Here is a 19,851-nt window from a genome sequence, read left to right on the forward strand (position 1 = left end):
ACTCACACGGGGGTGCCACAGGACACAAGCCACCAACAAGAGTGCGAAGGACCCCTGAGGTTGGTTCAAGTAGGTTGCGGGTTGTGAAACACTGCATCCAATTGGTCTGCATGGCTGTCGTCCCAGAAGGAAGCCTCTTCTAAAGATGATGCACTAGAAAGCCCACAAACAGTTTGCTGAAGACAAGCAGACTAAGGACATGGATTACTGGAACCATGTCCTGTGGTCTGATGAGACCAAGTAAACCTTATTTGGTTCAGATAGTGTCAAGAATGTGTGGTGGCAACCAGGTGAGGATCACAAAGACCAGTGTGCCTTGCCTACAGTCAAGCATGGTGGTGGAAGTGTCATGGTCTGGGGCTGCATGATTGCTGCCGGCACTGGGGAGCTACATTTCATTAAAGGAGTCATGAATGCCAACAGGTACTGTGACATACTGAAGCAGCGCAGGATCTCCTCCCTTCAGAGACTGGGCCGCAGGGCAGTAATCCAACATAACAAACACACCTCCAAGACAACCACTGCCTTGCTAAAGAAGCTGAGGGTAAAGAGTGATGGACTGGCCAAGCATGTCTCAAATGGTAGGTGGAGGAGCGCAAGGTCTCTAACATCCACCAGCTCTGTGATGTCGTCATGGAGGCTTGGAAGGGGACTGGCAGAAGAGTGGCAACCTGTAAAGCTCTGGTGAACTCCATGCCCAAGATGGTTAAGGCAGTGCTGGAAAAAAAATGGTGTCCACACAAAGAATTGTCACTTTGGGCCCAATTTGGACATTTTCACTTAGGGGTGTACTCATAGTTAATCAGGTTGAAAAAAGACACAAGTCCATCTAGTTCAATCATAAAATTTGTATATATATATATATATATATATACACACACACACATACAATCTAGGGTTGTCCCGATACTAGCATCGGGACCGATACCGAGCATTTGCGCGAGTACTTGTACTCGCGCAAATGCTCCCGATGCCTGATCCGATACCTGGGAGAGAGAGATGCAGTGTGTAATGCCTGTGTCTCTGTATAATGCTCAGACGGCAGCCATCCAGTGTATAAAAGCCGTGCCTCCTCTTCGTCTGTGATAGGGGAACACTCCCAGCAAGTGAGTGGATGAGGGTGAGAGGATGAGAGAATGTCCGTGATAGGCGGAAACCAACTCATTGCTTGGAAACCTATTGCCCTATCACGGACGAGGACGAAAAGGAGGCACGGCTTTTGTACACTGGATGGCGGCCTTCTGAACATTATACAGAGACACAGGCGTTACACACTGCATCTTTCTCTCCCAGGTATCGGATCAGGCAATCACCTTCTTCATGTAGTTTAGATTAACAATCTGTACTGTAATCACAAATGAATCAGTGCATGTTCTCACACAAGTTTTTTTGATTATTATATCACAGTAGAGCACAACTGCTTGTATGAAGTATGCCAACAAGTGCCCACAATATTACTTCCTTTTTCTCTGTCCTGCTATTAGGGCTGCAGACTGGCTGGTATCTTTTATCAAGGGACTTCTAAACGGAGACAACAGGTTTAAGGGCTTAATTGATCAACCAGCAATCCACCTAATCCTTTTAATTTCAGTGCCAGCCATCAATGCATCACTGTCACATAACTTTTAAAAAAGTATCGGTATTGGCGAGTACTTGGGAAAAAAAATATCGGTACTTGTACTCGGTCTCAAAAAAGTGGTATCGGGACAACCCTAGTACAATCCCATATACCCACAGTTGATACAGAGGAAGGAAGGAAAAAAACAGCAGAGCATGCTCCAATTTGCTACAGCAGGGGAAGAAGAAAAAAACAAAACTTCCTGAGCGGCAATTGGATTTTCCCTGGATCAACTTTACCTATAAATGTTCGTACCCAATTATATTATGTACATTTATGAAAATACACAGGCAATTTAACTGGTTAACGCCCGCCGCATGAACGTCCACAGAATGGCACGTACAGGCATATGGGCGTACATGTACGTCCCCGCCTTTCCGCGGGTCCGATCAGGACGACGGCGCGGCTATTCATTTCTAGCCGCCCCATAGCGATCGCTCCCTGGAGCTGAAGAACGGGGAGAGCCGTATGTAAACACGGCTTCCCCGTGCTTCACTGTGGCGGCTGCATCGATCGAGTGATCCCTTTTATAGGGAGACTCGATCGATGACGTCAGTCCTACAGCCACACCCCCCATCAGTTGTAAACACACTAGGTGGACCCAAACTCCTACAGCACCCCCTGTGGTTAACTCCCAAACTGCAACTGTCATTTTCACAACAAACAATGCAATTTAAATGCATTTTTTGCTATGACAATGGTCCCAAAAATTTGTCAAAATTGTCCGAAGTGTCCGCTATAATGTTGCAGTCACAGGAAGGAAAAAAAAAAAGCTGATCGCCGCCATTAGTAGTAAAAAATAAAATAAAAATGCAATAAAACTATCCCCTATTTTGTAAACGCTATAAACTTTGCGAAAACCAATCGATAAACGCTTATTGCGATTTTTACCAAAAATAGGTAGAATACGTATCGGCCTAAACTGAGGGGAAAAAAAAAATGTTATATATGTTTTGGGGGATATAGCAAAAAGTAAAAAATATTGAATTTTTTTCAAAAATTGTCGCTCTATTTTGGTTTATAGCGCAACAAATAAAAACCGCAGAGGTGATCAAATACCACCAAAAGACGCCAATTTTGTTTGGGAGCCACGTCGCACGACCGCGCAATTGTCTGTTAAAGCGACGCAGTGCCAAATCGCAAAACCTGGCCTGGGCATTTAGCAACAAAATGGTCCGGGGCTTAAAGTGGTTAAAGCAATCTACAGAGCTGGCCAGAACCACCTTCGCAGGGAGTCTATTCCACAGCTCCTACTGTGAAGAAACCTTTCCATATTCCCTCTAGATGTAAATAGTGCCCCCATGTCCTCTGTTGACTGTAAAGGGAATAACTTAGCACCAAGTTCACTATATGGACCCATTATATATTTGAACATGTTGATCACTTTTGTTGCCAGCGGTTTAGACATTAATGGCTGTGTGTTGAGTTATTTTGAGGGGACAGAAATTTACACTGTTCTACAAGCTGTACACTCACAAGGTGGGACACCATCTTTCAATTCCTTTAGAGATTCACATCTGATGTGGTACTCTTGCTTCCACCAGACATGTAACAAAAAATTGGAGATGCAATCTCCATTCCTGTTTAAGAGTTTTACTTCAATCTTCATGCACATACATGACTGCACAGTTTCAGACAGGAACTCTGTCCCACATGCAACTTGATGAATACATACAAAAGGGGAAGGTGTCCTGTAAATCCAGCAGGGCAATAGTTTTACAATTTTATGCACTTTAGTGAGGAATAGTTAAGATTGCACTTTTGTTACGCTCTTTGGTTTATTAGTGCTCTGGTTTAGGTGGGAGGTGTATTGTAGCATTTTTTTCATTAGTAAACACAGATCTGGCCGTTTCTGCTTCCTGATCTTACTTCTAGTTCGGGGCAGAGATCAGGAAGCAAAGCTAACAAATCTGAGTGAAATCAGCACAGTTGACCCCTTAATTGCTCTCCTGATCACCTGTAACACAGCCAGTGTCATTAGTACAGCAAGTGTACAGTCTTATCCCTCATCACTGTATTATTGTCACTAGCAACCTCAGAGAGTGTCAGTCATTTAGCACCAGTCCCTGATTGCCCACCACACCAAGTCGCTGATCACAGCCATTACTAGTGTCTGTCTGGGTCTGTACTATTCTAGTGTCCTCAATAGTACCATTTTTTTTCTTTTACTAGACATGTAGGGAAATAAATTCACTTAAATGTGTTAAAAAAAAAAAATTGGATTTTATTGCATGTTTTATAACAAAGTAAAAAATATAATTTTTTTTTTAAAAGTGTCGCTCTTTTTTCTGTTATAAAATAAAAGATAAAAAAGCCAGCGGTGATCAAATACCACCAAAAGAAAGCTTGATTTGCATGAAAAAAAATTATATAAATTGTGTACAGTGTTGTATGACCGAGCAATTGCCATTTAAAATAGCAGTGCTGAATAGCAAAAAATGGTCATGAAAGGAGCAAAAAAAAAAAAAACTTTGAGGTCAAGTGGTTAAACCAAAAATATCTGGGAGGGAATATAGGTGCTATATACCGTATTTATCGGCGTATATCGCGCACTATTTTCCCCTTAAAATAAGGGGAAATCGTGGGTGCGCGATATACGCCGAAGGCCGCTTCCTGCGCTCAGTTTGAAATCCTGCGCCGACATATACCGAGTGCAGTACTCGGGTACATTCGGCCAGGCTCGGCTTCGCCTGTGCTCACGCATAAACGTCACAGAGCGTGAGCGACGCCGAGCCTTGCCGAATGTACACGAGTGTACTGCACTCAGTATATGTCGGCGGAGGCGTTCGAACTGAGCGCGGGGACTCGACTTGAGGCGCGCGCTGGAGAAGCCGGGAGGACACCATCGAGGACGGGGACCGGACGATGGGAAGACACCAAAACTAAGTAATGAAATCATATAACTTTTTTTTACAGGAATTTCGGGGGCACTTTAGGGGTGTGTGGTATATGCGGGAGCGCATTATACCGCGATAAATACGGTACTGGTTTCTCAGAAATACCAACAGTACCTGCAAGTGTCCAGAACAGCTACTTGAGTGGATAAACAAGTAAACATACCTTTAGAGGGGTGTGGGGGGCAGTGTGGACAAATGCTTGCAACATCTTCCTTCTGAAGGACGAGACCGGGCTGGACGTTTCCACATTGTAATATGCCCTGAAAGCATGGCTTGAGGACCATTGGAGATTTCAGAAAGCAGTCATTACAATGAATCCAACATGCAGTTTAGGAGATATTGGCAATAGCCAATGACAGCAACCCGCACATGTGCAGGGATGCTCTTCATTTAGAGAACAGAGTGCTGTGCCACTCCTGTAGACAAATGAGATCATGACCCGCTCTAGATTGTAAGCACCAACGAGCAGGGCCCTCTGATCCCTCCTGTTTTGAATTGCGACTGTACCGTCTTCCCTGATGTAAAGCGCTGTGCAAACTGTTGGCGCTATATAAATCCTGTATAATGACCCAGCCATTCAAATGGCCGGAGACCACAAACCCAGACCGAGTGAAAAATAGACGCAGTACCACCACTGTAGGGCTTCATTTGAAAGGCAAAGTTGTCAAGGTGCTAGTATGCAGTGCATACTGGCAAATTGTTGCATAAACCTGCAGGGGACCCAGTTATTTTTTTTGGCCAATTTACTACAGCTTTCACTCTAAGTGCGTTTAATTCAAATGGCCAGAATTATGCTGGCCAATGAAATGAAGACATTTACAAGTGTCAAGCATTTTGCTGCAAGGAGAAAAGGCATCTTGGAGAGCTGTCCAAATCTCCTGGCAGCCAAATGTCCAGTGAGCATGAGGCCTTAAAAGCATCTCATGTTATCATCTTGATCCTTGGGTTCTACCAGTTAAGCCAACCTTGAAAACATGCAGCCAGTAAAGGGCTGGGACAACCAATTTATTCTAAACAAATGTTAGAAAGAAACATGACAACATCCTTGTGTGGCAAAATAATTTCAGAGCATGCGTTGTACTTGAAAACTTTATTGATACAAGATCTCAAAAGTACATAGGTCAGATAAAAGTGGGGAGCTCATTCAGCATGCAGTGCCCTCCACTTATCCAGAGGGCCCCGGGTAGGCATGTACTTGACACCACAGCCATCAGGAACAAGACGCTTCTCAGCCACCATGTTTTCAAAGTCTTCAGCATTGAACTTTGTGAATCCCCACTTTTTGGAAATGTGAATCTGGAAAAGATTAGGGACATGCTTTAAAGTGGAACTTTACCCATTAACAACTTGATAATGAACTTTAGCAAGTACACAATAATGCTATCAAAATGTGCAGTAAATTGCCTCCAGCATTGCTCCTGTTTCTTTTTGCTGGAGGCAGCCATTTTGCTGAAGCCCAGAGCCCACGAACAGCATTAAATCTTTAGGCTGTCAGCAGACTGGCCTCTACAAATCTGACAGTGCCTAAAAATAGAGATCAACTGACATGTGCAGAACAGGGTTAGACGATGTTACTGGATTTTTAAACACATAGGCTCCTATTTTAATGTTTTACATAGCTATAGCTGCAAAAGGGGCCAGCAATTTGCTCATTCTATAGGTTTACCATGTTACTGCCGTGAAATAATCCAGCTGTATTCTTAACCATAGCACTACCTGCAACTGATTAACCCAGAACCAGCAAGCAACTTCAAGAGGCCAGGTCAACAATTTTGAAGTAAAACTCCCAGTAGGGAAAGCGTTAGACAAAAGCAGAATGTTCCTAAATGGGACATAAGGTTGCAGTTCTACCCATCCAGTTCTTAAGAAATGTGAATGTAGTCTCAGTATGTAAAAACAAGTTTTAGTAGGTCTCCAACTGTTGCAAGCTGCCAACTCTATCCAGTTACTTGCCATTCTCAATGTCGGGGTACAGTTTGCATTCCTTCATTTTGCCATCTTGTCTCAGAGGCAGCCCAACAGGCAACTTCCAGTAGGCTTACAATGTCACCAATTGAGGGACAGTGGCTCAACCAGCAACAGAAGTTCAATTACTGACAGGATTTCCAGGTAAGAAACTTTGCACTACACAAAAATTAAAGGGCTTGTAAAGGTTCGTTTTTTATTTTCTGTTTACAGCATGTCCCCGCAGGGATGTAGTCCCAAGGGAGGGGGCGAATAGGCCGACTAACCCCCAGCCAGAACGGCTCAGATGATGGGGGCAAGCTTACTGAGGAGCAGGAAGTGAGAAATTCAGACAAAGAAAAAACAAACATTTAGAGGGGGAAATCGAAGGAAAAAGGCAAGTGAACCAACAATGCACTAGCTTAAAAAGGAACACATTTAGAAAAATAATAAACTTTTACTAACCCCTTTAAAACAAACTGTATAACGAGACATACCAAGCCATGCTAAATGAAATGTTGAATTTACACACCTGAACAGAATCCTAAATCACAAGTTAATGACAGTACTGTATAATATAATTGATAACCTGACTTCAGTTAGATCTGCATTTTACCTTTTGACGGCCAGGGAACTTGAACTTGGCTCTGCGCAGAGCTTCAATCACATGCTCCTTGTTTTGGGTCTTGGTGCGGATGGACATAATGACCTGTCCAATGTTAACTCTGGCCACTGTGCCCTGAGGTTTCCCAAAAGCACCACGCATTCCAGTCTGGAGCCTGTGGAGGTAAATAGGTTAGAATCTGAGGAAGTTGGCACAGAGATGTCTCCAAGGCCCCTTAAAGCACTATGCATGGGCAGCAAAGTGCATACACAGCCAAGGATCATACTGTATGCAGCCATTGCACACCAGCTTCTGATTACAGCAAAAGTTGGTCGGCTTAATTAGCTGCAAGATAGAAAATGCTTAAAGCGGTCCTCCACCCTAAAGTGGAGTCCCGCTGATCGGAACCCTCCCCCCCTCCGGTGTCACTTTTGACACCTTTCAGGGGGGAGGGGGGTGCAGACACCTGTCTAAAGACAGGTATTTGCACCCACTTCCGGCCACACGATACGGGCGAAAGACGGGCATTCCGTCACATCCCGTCTGTCGCCCGTTGTGTGCTGGGAACACTCGGCTCCCAGCACACAGCGTGTGAGCCAATCGGCGGGCGCAGCGCGACTCGCGCATGCGCCGTAGGGAACCGGGCAGTGAAGCCGCAGCGCTTCACTTCCTGGTTCCCTCAGCGTGGATGGCGGGGGGAGCAGCAGAGTGACGAGCGATCGCTCGTGCTCTGCTGCGATCGGCGCTGGACTCCAGGACAGGTAAGTGTCCTAATATTAAAAGTCAGCAGCTGCAGTATTTGTAGCTGCTGACTTTTAATATTTTGTTCCCGTGGCACATCCGCTTTAAAGTAGACCATGTATTTCACTAGCTGCTGGTAGAAAATGAAGAGTTACTGTCATAAGCAAAGCACTAAGCTCAAATACTGACCACGCTACACTTGTAACATTCGCATATTGGTACTTGTAGCCAAGCTGTTAGCAATGCAACCTTACATTTTCACCAGCGACACCATCTACAGAGTTGTGCAGGATCCTCCAGGTGTTCCGGCCTTAAAAATATGGTGCCAGAACAGGTCTAACTCAACTAGCCATACAAAGCTAGAATCTCTAGATCAATAAGTTTTTGGTGAGCTTTGACTCTTAAAGGTATTGGCTTTGAGTTTGCGGCTAAGAGTTTAGAGCATGTATTATATTTACCTATCAGCCCCAGCACAGGATAACATTTTGTTAATGCGGATGACGTGGAACGGGTGGAGACGCACTCTGATGTGGAAACCATCCTTGCCGCAACTCTTCACCATGTACTTGTTGGCACAGATACGGGCAGCTTCAAGAGCTAGAAAGAATACAAGAAAAAAAAGTCAGTTAAACCCAGAGAAAGACCTCCAATAAGACATTCTTCTCTGCCAGCAGAAAATGTCTCAATGGTCCCTTAGAGCACTTTGTATGGGGTGAAACAAAGCACATACACAACCAGAGAATTACTGTATGCAGCCATTGCACACCAGCTTCTGATAAAGGCAAAAGCTGGTCGGCTTAGTTAGCTGCAAATCTTATTCCTGTACATTGCTTTATTATGTTAACCATTTAGTGAAAGACCTTAAAACCCAATGAGAGCAATAAAAGTGAAAAGTGCCCCCCCCCATGCAATCTCTATGACCCTTAGAGGCCAGAAGAGACATGACCTCGCTTCCAGCACCGAGAGATGTGAACCAACTTTTTTTTAGCTGAAAAGCCAGAGATAGTGTTTTAGTCTCAGGCTTTCAAGCATAGGAGAGACCTGGAGACTTCTAGGCCCAAGATCTCTGTAAAGAGGAACAGTCATGCCCTATTCCTAGCAATGTTTACATTGCTTGTAATAGGAATAAAAGTGATTAAATTTTTTTTTAAGGGCAAGTGAGTAAAGTAACTACTTCACACCCAGCCTATAGACATAAGGCAGTGGCTTTGTTACCCTTAGTGGACATCATATGACATCCTGTCAGGAAGCATGGGGCCAAGCATCAGTGCGGTCTGTCACCAACCATGTACATGGGACACCGCTAATGACTGATCAGCATACTGGCTCGCTGCATGCACCATGTGACCGCTGTGATGAATTACAGCAGGTCACCATTTTTCGCTTGCTGTGATTGGGCAAACCTAATCACATGGTACAGATGGGCTGAAGTTTGCCAATCACAGCCAACAGACTGAATCCGTTTCATTCAGTACAATGCTTGCCTATAAGCAAATGTGTGAAATAAAAAAATCCTGATTACTTTCCCAGAGCAGTAAAATGTTACCATATTGCTCTGGTCACAGTGTTAAAGAAAAACTGTAAAAAGAAAATGTAACAAATAAAATGTCCATACTGTCAGTGTCCAATCACTGCCACGCCAGTTATGATGCTGTACTGGTGACAGTGTGTAAAACAAACATTTGAATTTATTCATTTAAAAAAAAAAAAAAAAAAAAACACACAACTTCAAAAAACCACCATGCATCTTACTAAATGCCTTAGACCAGGGGTCTTCAAACTACGGCCCTCCAGTTGTTCAGGAACTACAATTCCCATCATGCCTAGTCATGTCAGTGTGTTAAAATGCCTCATGGGATGTGTAGTTCTAGAACAGCTGGAGGGCCGTAGTTTGAGGATCCCTGCCTTAGACCGTCTACGAATGCATAAGTAGGTCGCACCCACCTATGTAAACGGCGTTTAAACAAGGTATTGCCGCTACCATTAGAGGGCAATAATTCTAGCACAAGACCTCTTCTAAACATTTTTAAAGTGTTGCCTTTGGAGCTTTTTAAGTACCAAAGTTTTGCAGCTTTCCACGTGTGCACGCAATTTAAATTGAGGTATATGGTGTTTTATAAATTCATGAATGTTTTCAAAAACAAAAAATTGCTGCATAAATACAATGTGACAAAATTGCAATGACCACCGTTTTATTCACCAGGGTCTCTGCTAAAATATATTATGTTTGGGGGTTCCGAGTAATTTTCAGAATTGGCTTGGGCTGGAAGAGGTTAAAGTTAAAAGCCAGGGAAAAAAAATAAAAATGTATATGTGAGATACAAACACGCGTTAAAGTGTTTGGTTTATGTAGAGCCGCGAGTTAGCTCTACACGGCGCCTACGCACCGACTAGGAGCTGTGTAGAGCTGACTGCGCAGGCGCGTATAGAGCAGACTCGCAGCTCTACATGTTCGGCTACTTTTGGAAACTGTTGAGGTTTGTGACGCACCTACGCAATACGGGATGGGCCTTATCCGCTGGGGAGAACTTTTTCTGAAGGACATCACTCATCTGGGCGAACTCCCAGATTACATTGCGCCTCAGGATAGAAACACCTACTCCTGCGGGAGCGAGTACCCGGAAGCCGAATTTAAAATAGCGATAATAAGGTATGTACAGCCTAAAATAAAATAAAAAAAAGTGGCTACTGTACATGTTAGTATAAAGAATTTGCTCTTATATAGATGTTATTTGGGTGAACCTCCGCTTTAAGGTTTGACCTCATATGGTTTTGGTAAATCTGAAGAAAAAAAATAAAAATCTACAGAAAATTGTATAGTGTGTATCCAGCTTTACACTTTAAGATAACACAAGCTCCATAGCAGGTAGGTCTTACCTTCAGATGAAAGCTGCTCATACTCATCGGAGACCATGTGACCACATAGTGGGAATTCGTCCACCTTTGCCTTCTTGCGACCCAAGTCAAAAATTCTGATTTTGGGATCTGAAAGAAACAAAAAATAAATTAGCTACAGATGAAGAAATACAGACATTGGCACAACATCCATTTCTCTAAAACATCAAGACTTAATAGGATTTCAAGTTTGCCCCTTTTCCAATGGATTTAAGGACATCCAAAAGAACACATTCCTTTTAAAAAGTCAGACATTAGGCTCCATTCACACCTTGGCCAGGGAACTTAAACCTGCACAGAGCTTCAATCACATGCTCCTTGTTTTGGGTCTTGGTGCGAATGGACATAATGACCTGTCCAATGTTAACTCTGGCCACTGTGGCCTGAGGTTTCCCAAAAGCACCACGCATTCCAGTCTGGAGCCTGTGGAGGTAAATAGGTTAGAATCTGAGGAAGTTGGCACAGAGATGTCTCCAAGGCCCCTTAAAGCACTATGCATGGGCAGCAAAGTGCATACACAGCCAAGGATCATACTGTATGCAGCTATTGCACACCAGCTTCTGATTACAGCAAAAGTTGGTCGGCTTAATTAGCTGCAAGATAGAAAATGCTTAAAGTAGACCATGTAATTTCACTAGCTGCTGGTAGAAAATGGAGTTACTGTCATAAGCAAAGCGCTAAGCTCAAATACTGACCACGCTACACTTGTAACATTAGCATATTGATACTTGTAGCCAAGCTGTTAGCAATGCAACCTTACATTTTCACCAGCGACACCATCTACAGAGTTATGTGCAGGATCCTCCAGGTGTTCCTGCCTTAAAAATATGGTGCCAGAAATGGAACACCAAGGTGTGAATGGAGCCTAAAAGGCAAATGCACTGAAGAGTAAATCAACGGAAATATAGTTCACTTGTGTATCCCATTTTAAAACCAAGACAAGGTGCAGAAGCAGATCGACCAAGTTCTGTTTGATAGCTTTAAAGTGATTTCTTTTTTAGCTTTAAAGTGATTTTTTCTGTAGAAGGGTTTTGCACAGAGCAGCCCTGAGCCTCCTAGGGTGCCCCAGCAGCTTCTCTTCATCAGATGCCCCACAGAGCAGCTTTGCTGGGTGCATCCGTGTGAGCGCACCCACAAGTCCCTCTGCTGCATCCATTGACAGACAGTGGGACTCGCCCTCACCCGTGTCACTGGATTTGATTGACCGCAGCGGGACCAAATGGCAGCTGCTGCCATCAATCTATCCAACGAGGAAAGACAGCAGCTGGAGCCACTGGAACAAACGGGTTCAGGTAAGAATGGGGGGCAGCATTAAGGTGAAAAACCTTGACTTTACAAGCCCTTTACCTGGCCTAACCTCACATAGTGCTGTATTAAACCAGGGAGCCACAATAGTAAAGTTCTGTGTGCATTTTGAACCAGAACATAAGTGAAAGTGTGCATGGATCCTTTGGTCTAAAAAAAAAAAAAAAAAAAAAACACATGCGATGGGCGCTCAACAGGTTCTCTTTTGGATTTCTGTGTACAAGGGCCTTACCATGGAGTGCCCAACATGTTACTCCCAAGCCATGCTTTCACATTTAGAAATATGAAACCAGACACTTATGGGCTTGACTAAAAGCAGAACTTATTCCCAGATATAGTAAGGGAATGTGCCATTAAGATTTACCTTCACTTCATGTCTTAGCCAAAACTCAAATCTCTGTAAAGGGTACCCCTTGGTCCCCCAGGTTACTAGAACTAGTGTCCCCATTGGAAGGTTTCCTTTTATTACTTCTGGGGGACAACCCAAAATTTGTGATCCTTTACTTTCAAAAAGACCCTTTTCACACAAGGCACCTGTTTTTGGGGAGGTATTCAGCCGCTAGCAGGGCACTAGCGGCAGAAAGGGTTAAAACCACCCACAAAGGGCTGCTGCAGCGGAGGTTTAGCCATGCTGCCCATTCATTTCAATGGGGAGAAGCAGTGTATACAGTGTTCCTTCGATGCGTGTTTTTTTTTTAACGTTCTGCCAGGTGCCATTTTTAGCCCAAAAGCACCTGAAAACACCCCAGTGTGAAAGGGGTCTTATGTTAAACAAGAGGGCAAGTCTCTTTAACAGGGGGGTCTAATCCACAACCAAAACTAAAAGTTTTGCCTTTTAGTTTAAAACCTCAGTCTGGTAAACACCAGGTTAAGGACATGAATTGAGCTCGCAAAATTAAAAGCATGGAATACTTGAACACATTAGGAAATGAAAAACTGCACTGTCATGATGAATATACAAGTGTCTAGTCTGAGTAGAGGGAGGGGGGAAAAAAAAAAAAAAAAAAAAAAAAATTAAAAACATCTTACCTGGGACACCCCTACAGAAGCGGGACTTTGGGTAGGGCTTGTTTTTGCAGTATCTGTAACTAAAGAAGAAGATCCATTTAGAACAGCGTACAAATATATATGTAAAAACATTGAAACAATGTCCCAATACTTTAATACTCACATTCAATGGACTACATGCAGAATATTCAACATTACATATCTGTAAAGTCATATTGGGGGGCAGAGTGCAACTTTAAGGGCTCAGTCACACATGGGTACAGATGCCTGTACAGCATGCAAGGGCAATTTGTTTATGCACCTGGAGCACTATGGTGGCACCCTAGTCTGCGCAGCCTAAATGCAGACAGTGTGGGTCTGGGGTCGTGCCATCGACTAGCATAGCAGCCTGCACACCACTTCATACTGATAAATGCATAACCAAAAAGGCTCTTGCTCACTGTACAAGTGTTTTCATCCATGTTAATGATCCCTAATACACTTTACAAGATTACTGCACTACCGTTAGGGGCCTGTGAATCCTACACTTGTTTCCCCATACGTTTATGCCTAAAGCAGACTGCAAACGGACTGCTTTTAAATGCTTTGTTTACTTTTGGATCAGGTTACATACTCCACCTCTATTTAGGGCAGAAAACATAACGAGTTCCATCATAATCTTCTCACAACCACTGTCCCAATTTAAAACACAGCATCCACACTGCTGCATCATTCAGAGTTCTGTGAATTTTTGAACCACAATTGGTTCTCAAACTGCGAGGGAGTTTGTACTCTAGTAGTTCATTGATTCTTCCAGCAATTCATCAACTTCCTCCTGCATCGGAGGTAGGGGCAGACAGTGTACTGACAATCTGCAGGATCTTGGCATTGCACCCACAAGCTGCTGATTGCGGATACAATACTTTATAGGCTCCAGTATGATAAAATAGATGCACTACCTGCAAAAATATTAGCATTTATTTTATATAAAAGTGAACTTCTTTAGTTGTTCCTAGTCAAACCAGTATTTTTGCTCTGAGGGGAGATTGCCTTGAAATTTGTCCAGGTGACAATGCATTCATATTCAATTGATAATGGAATGCCAATTTAAAGCAAACTCCCCCCCCCCCCCCCCAAACATTGATACAAGCTCATTTTTCTTCACTTTTTTTGGGCCAACCCCTCTCCTCCCTGCATTGTCTTAGGCAAGAATGACTTGCTCTTCAGCAGCCTCCTGGCATGTCCACATATCCCAGGAAGAATAAGCTTACAGAGGCTCCTGGAGGACTGACATGTTGGCGCATCAGGGGGGCAGCTGCAAGAACTAAGACAACCAGCTCCCAATGATGTTGGACGGTTAAACTGGACTCAGCATGTGGTGGGGGATTGACGGACCACAGCAGGTTGAATCAAAGCTTAACTGAAAACCATCTTTTAAAACAAGTCCAGTAAACAGAGCAGTGTGGTTGTACTGTGTGCAACACCAAGTCCTGCAAGCCTCAGGATTTTAGTTTAGTCAGTGACTTTTATAGCGCTACACATGCAAACTGAATCACTTCTAGGCGCTTTTTGCAGCCAATGTCTTCCTGGCTGGTGCGGTCATTTACCCCGTAGGATCTCGACACGCTTGGGACACAGGTGTACACACATGCGACAGCTGTGATCGTTTTACACTGCTGATCCATGGCCAAACTTATCCTCAAAAATGTCCCCCAATAACTAGATTGCTACAGGGCAAGGAGGAATGGGTGCTGGTGCTACAAGAAGAGCTCTGTGGTGACACTAAAATAAACGTATGTCATATACTGACTGGCACCTGTCATTTATGCCCAATGCCATGATTTAAATTACCCTTGGAGTACGCCACCTCCCACTGCAAGGGTTAGATGCATATTAAAAGGAAACTAAAGGCCTGTGGTTAAAAAGCCTGCCTGGGCACAGTATTTATTGCAAGAAACATGCAATGTTTCTTCTGCAGGGCAGTGTACATCACCGACACACCTGAATGACCAACTCCTGTGCAAGAGTGATGACACTCCACAACGGGCAAAGATGGCCAAAGCCGGGCAGAAGATGACAGGGGGGCAGAGATTGTTTAACTCTAGAGGAAATATTGTAATACTTGCCTCACTACACTCCTCACCGCTACTAGGCGTCGCTCACTGGAGTCACATACAATGCAGGACTATTTGCCCTGACTTCACACAACCATCTTCTAGAAAGGTTTTGGGAGACTGATCACATAGCCTGAGGCCTGCCAGAGTGAGGCATAAAGACAAGCACCACCCCCATGCCTTTACCCCTACAGTTTAGTGTTTAACCCTTAAAGTGCAGGGGTTTTCTGTAAAAAAAAAAAAGATTTGAGCTTTAGACCTTGTTCACAGCGACAGGCCAAAACAGGCTGCGACAGGCATGACAAGTCGCAGCCGATCGCCAGCAATGGCATCATTCCAATCAGTGCAAGGCCAACTTTGCGGTGCCACACCGATTTGAAAGAGTAGTTCCTGCACTTATGGCGATTTACACTTGTGACTTCAATAGACATTTGTGCACAAAGGCACACAGATGTCTTTCAAATCGCACAGAAATGTGGCTTTGAAATTGTGCATTTTCAGATGAAGCCGCATTCAATGTGAACAAGGGCTTAAAGTATAATTCCATTCTAAGCCCAACCAGTCTTAAAATGACCCCCCACCCAAGCCTACACCAACTTGTCTAAAAAGTCTAGTATATGCTTATCCATGTTCATCCTGCCCTGGTCACGGTATCCGGCTTTCCTGTGTCAGCTGCAGGGGAGAGGAGGAAGCTCTGACAACACGACAATGGCTGGGACATGGAAGCCTATGGGTGCAATCTCAGCTCACAGACATTAAGTGATCGCTCCCCTCATCCCTGCAGCTGACATATATAAAAATAAATTATATACAAATTTCTTACAGGTTGGTCAGTATTGGCGTTAGGATGGGGGGCCAAAAGACAAGTTAGGATGAGGCTGGGATTCTACTTTTAGAACACAAGTTGTCACTACAGAGCCCTGGGTATCAGTACCCATGCCACCGCTCCTAGGTGACTATATGGAAAGGGGGCAGGGGGGGCAATTAGCTGTGTGGGCTGAGAGAACCAGCCTTTAATTCCTACAGACGCTTTTGCCATGGCTAGGAGAAAGCCCCCCCCCCCCTCTGGGGTCTCCCATCACAATAATAATCAGGGTCCCCAGCAGAACCAATGTCTGCTTTATTGTCACTTCATTGTAAATCATCCCCCTCCCCCATAATATAATAAATAATAATGTTCAGAGCCATAGACGGTGTGATTGGAGCATCTGTCAGCCCCATCACCAGGACTAGGCCCGCACCTCCCATGCTAGCGGCACTGACTCCACATGGATGCGGCCTGGCCGGCACATGGCGCCTCCTCTTCTCGTATCACTTACCAGCGAGCGGGTCTGCGGCCCATGATGGCGGTCGGTACCTGTACACAGGAGACACAAGGAGAAAACACCGGTAAGAGGGCTGTCAGGGATCCCCCACCACCCTCTACACACCGACAACCAGGCCCGAGCCGCCATCTCACTCACCTCGCCGACAGCAAAGAGGAAGCTAAGGCGCCTGCGCACTCCCTTATAAACGCGCCCCGCCCCTACTACACCGACCCGACGTCTTATAGAAATGACGCCGAACGCCAAGCGGAACGTAACGCTGGCGGCCATTTTGTTGGAGATCAATCTCTGGTTCTCTGTCAATGTCGTCAGAAATATGTCCTCTCACACAATCACTAGGTATACGATGCGCTTTTCCGACCACATCTTCAATGCACACCGAAATGTCTCCTACATTAATTATTAGTTTATCTGGGCGGCCATTTTCTTGGAGTGCAGGTGTAGTGTCACATTCTGCTGCCTATCGTAGAATGCTCCGGAAGTCACGTGGCGGCCAACTGCGCATGCGCGATGCGTTCCAAACGCAAGTGCGATGCGTTCCAATGGATTTACGACAGTACAAACCAGCGAACCCGGCATTCAGGGCGACGTGGAATTAGAGGAAAGTGGCCAGTCGACCTCACGTCCTCGCTCCGCTCGCTCGGCCTCCTGGCTCTTTTTTTAACATCCTCCAATCCACGGGGATGTTAAGGAATGAGCCTGGATGCCGACCGAGGTTTCACTGGTGTGCACTGTCGTGAATCAATTGGAACGCATCGCGCATGCGCAGTTGGCCGCCACGTGACTTCCGGAGCATTCTAGGATAGGCAGCAGACTGTGACAATACACCGGCCACAGTCCTCAGTACATTGTATGGATATTCCCCCCATTTCTACATCGCCGTGGTCTTCATCTGCTTCCTGGTCACCTGCGGCCTGGTGCTGGGCTGGTGAGTGTCAGCCTGGTGTCATCTGAGACCTGAGAACACCCTCCTCTCCCAATTATATACAATGTGTATGGAGCTAACGTCTGACAACCGTCCCATACCGTATATAGAGGGCGAGAGAGCGACAACCGTCCCATACCGTATATAGGGGGCAAGAGAGCGACAACTGTCCCATACCGTATATACAGGGCGAGAGAGCGACAAACGTCCCATCCCGTATATAGAGGACGAGAGAGCGACAACCGTCCCATACCGTATATAGAGGGCGAGAGAGCGACAACCGTCCCATACCGTATATAGAGGGCGAGAGAGCGACAACTGTCCCATACCGTATATAGAGGGGGCGAGAGAGCGACAACCATCCCATACCGTATATAGAGGGCGAGAGAGCGACAACCATCCCATACCGTATATAAAGGGCGAGAGAGCGACAACTGTCCCATACCGTATATAGAGGGCGAGAGAGCGACAACCGCCCCATACCGTATATAGAGAGCGACAACCGTCCCATACTGTATATAGAGGGCGAGAGAGCGACAACCGTCCCATACCGTATATAGAGGGGGCGAGAGAGCGAGAACCGCCCCATACCGTATATAGGGGGCGAGAGAGCGACAACTGCCCCATACCGTATATAGGGGGCGAGAGAGCGACAACTGCCCCATACCGTATATAGAGGGGGCGAGAGAGCGACAACCGTCCCATACCGTATATAGAGGGCGAGTGAGCGACAACCGTCCCATACCATATATAGAGGACAAGAGAGCGACAACCGCCCCATACCGTATATAGAGGGCGAGAGAGCGACAACTGCCCCATACCGTATATAGAGGGCGATAGAGCGACAACTGCCCCATATTGTATATAGAGGGTGAGAGAGCGACAACCGTCCCATACCGTATATAGAGGGCGAGAGAGCGACAACCGTCCCATACCATATATAGAGGGCGAGAGAGCGACAACTGCCCCATACCATATAGAGGGCGATAGAGCGACAACTGCCCCATACTGTATATAGAGGGTGAGAGAGCGACAACCGTCCCATACCGTATATAGAGGGCGAGAGAGCGACAACCGTCCCATACCGTATATAGAGGGCGAGAGAGTGACAACCGTCTCATACCGTATATAGGGGGCGAGAGAGCGACAACCGTCCCATACCGTATATAGAGGGTGAGAGAGCGACAACCGTCCCATACCGTATATATAGAGGGCGAGAGAGCGACATCCGCCCCATACCGTATATAGGGGGCGAGAGAGCGACAACCGTCCCATACCGTATATACGGGGGCGAGAGAGCGACAACCGCCCCATACCGTATATAGAGGGGGAGAGAGCGACAACCCTCCCATACCGTATATAGAGGGCGAGAGAGCGACAACCGTCCCATACCGTATATACAGGGTGAGAGAGCGACAACTGCCCCATACTGTATATAGAGGGTGAGAGAGCGACAACCGTCCCATATCGTATATAGAGGGCGAGAGAGCGACAACTGCCCCATACCGTATATAGAGGGCGAGAGAGCGACAACCGTCCCATACCGTATATAGAGGGGCGAGAGAGCGACAACTGCCCCATACTGTATATAGAGGGTGAGAGAGCGACAACCGTCCCATATCGTATATAGAGGGCGAGAGAGCGACAACTGCCCCATACCGTATATAGAGGGCGAGAGAGCGACAACCGTCCCATACCGTATATAGAGGGGGCGAGAGAGCGACAACTGCCCCATACCGTATATAGAGGGTGAGAGAGCGACAACCGTCCCATATCGTATATAGAGGGGCGAGAGAGCGACAACCTGCCCATACCGTATATAGAGGGTGAGAGAGCGACAACCGTCCCATACCGTATATAGAGGGCGAGAGAGCGACAACCGTCCCATACCGTATATAGAGGGTGAGAGAGCGACAAACGTCCCATCCCGTATATAGAGGACGAGAGAGCGACAACCGTCCCATACCGTATATAGAGGGCGAGAGAGCGACAACCGTCCCATACCGTATATAGAGGGCGAGAGAGCGACAACTGTCCCATACCGTATATAGAGGGGCGAGAGAGCGACAACCAGTCCCATACCGTATATAGAGGGCGAGAGAGCGACAACCATCCCATACCGTATATAAAGGGCGAGAGAGCGACATCTGTCCCCATACCGTATATAAGGGGCGAGAGAGCGACAACCGCCCCATACCGTATATAGGCGAGAGCGACAACCGTCCCATACTGTATATAGAGGGCGAGAGAGCGACAACCGTCCCATACCGTATATAGAGGGGCGAGAGAGCGACAACTGCCCCATACCGTATATAGAGGGGCGAGAGAGCGACAACTGCCCATAACCGATATATAGGGGGCGAGAGAGCGACAACTGCCCCATACCGTATATAGAGGGGGCGAGAGAGCGACAACCAGTCCCATACCGTATATAGAGGGCGAGTGAGCGACAACCGTCCCATACCATATATAGTAAGGAGAGCGACAACCGCCCAT

General features: G+C 45.9%; 1 protein-coding gene and 3 non-coding genes across 4 annotated transcripts; all 4 read right to left on the reverse strand.

The window, feature by feature from the left end:
• Positions 1–5,586: 5,586 nt before the first annotated feature.
• RPL10 (ribosomal protein L10) lies at positions 5,587–16,529 on the reverse strand. Its single transcript, XM_040324294.1, has 6 exons — positions 16,425–16,529; positions 13,034–13,092; positions 10,682–10,789; positions 8,263–8,401; positions 7,076–7,238; positions 5,587–5,811 (listed from the first exon to the last, which is right to left on the reverse strand). Exons 1-6 carry the CDS (start codon positions 16,445–16,447, stop codon positions 5,656–5,658), a joined length of 648 nt encoding a protein of 215 aa, XP_040180228.1. The 5' UTR covers positions 16,448–16,529; the 3' UTR covers positions 5,587–5,655.
• On the reverse strand, positions 7,281–7,414 carry LOC120914807. The gene has a single exon (XR_005743813.1). It is a non-coding gene; the product is annotated as a small nucleolar RNA SNORA70 (small nucleolar RNA).
• On the reverse strand, positions 8,480–8,615 carry LOC120914809. The gene has a single exon (XR_005743815.1). It is a non-coding gene; the product is annotated as a small nucleolar RNA SNORA70 (small nucleolar RNA).
• LOC120914808 lies at positions 11,165–11,298 on the reverse strand. The gene has a single exon (XR_005743814.1). It is a non-coding gene; the product is annotated as a small nucleolar RNA SNORA70 (small nucleolar RNA).
• Positions 16,530–19,851: the final 3,322 nt, after the last annotated feature.

This window comes from Rana temporaria, chromosome 9, assembly GCF_905171775.1.
Source record: "Rana temporaria chromosome 9, aRanTem1.1, whole genome shotgun sequence".
NCBI lineage: Eukaryota > Metazoa > Chordata > Amphibia > Anura > Ranidae > Rana > Rana temporaria.

Bases quoted from the DNA above. Each gene is read 5' to 3' on its own strand.
- RPL10 (XM_040324294.1), bottom strand. From the start codon at position 16,447: ATGGGCCGCAGACCCGCTCGCTG. The intron at 13,093-16,424 runs GTAAGTGATACG...CTTCTTCTTTAG, and splicing joins GGCCGCAGACCCGCTCGCTG to TTACAGATACTGCAAAAACA. The intron at 7,239-8,262 runs GTAAATATAATA...TTACCTCCACAG, and splicing joins TCCTGTGCTGGGGCTGATAG to GCTCCAGACTGGAATGCGTG.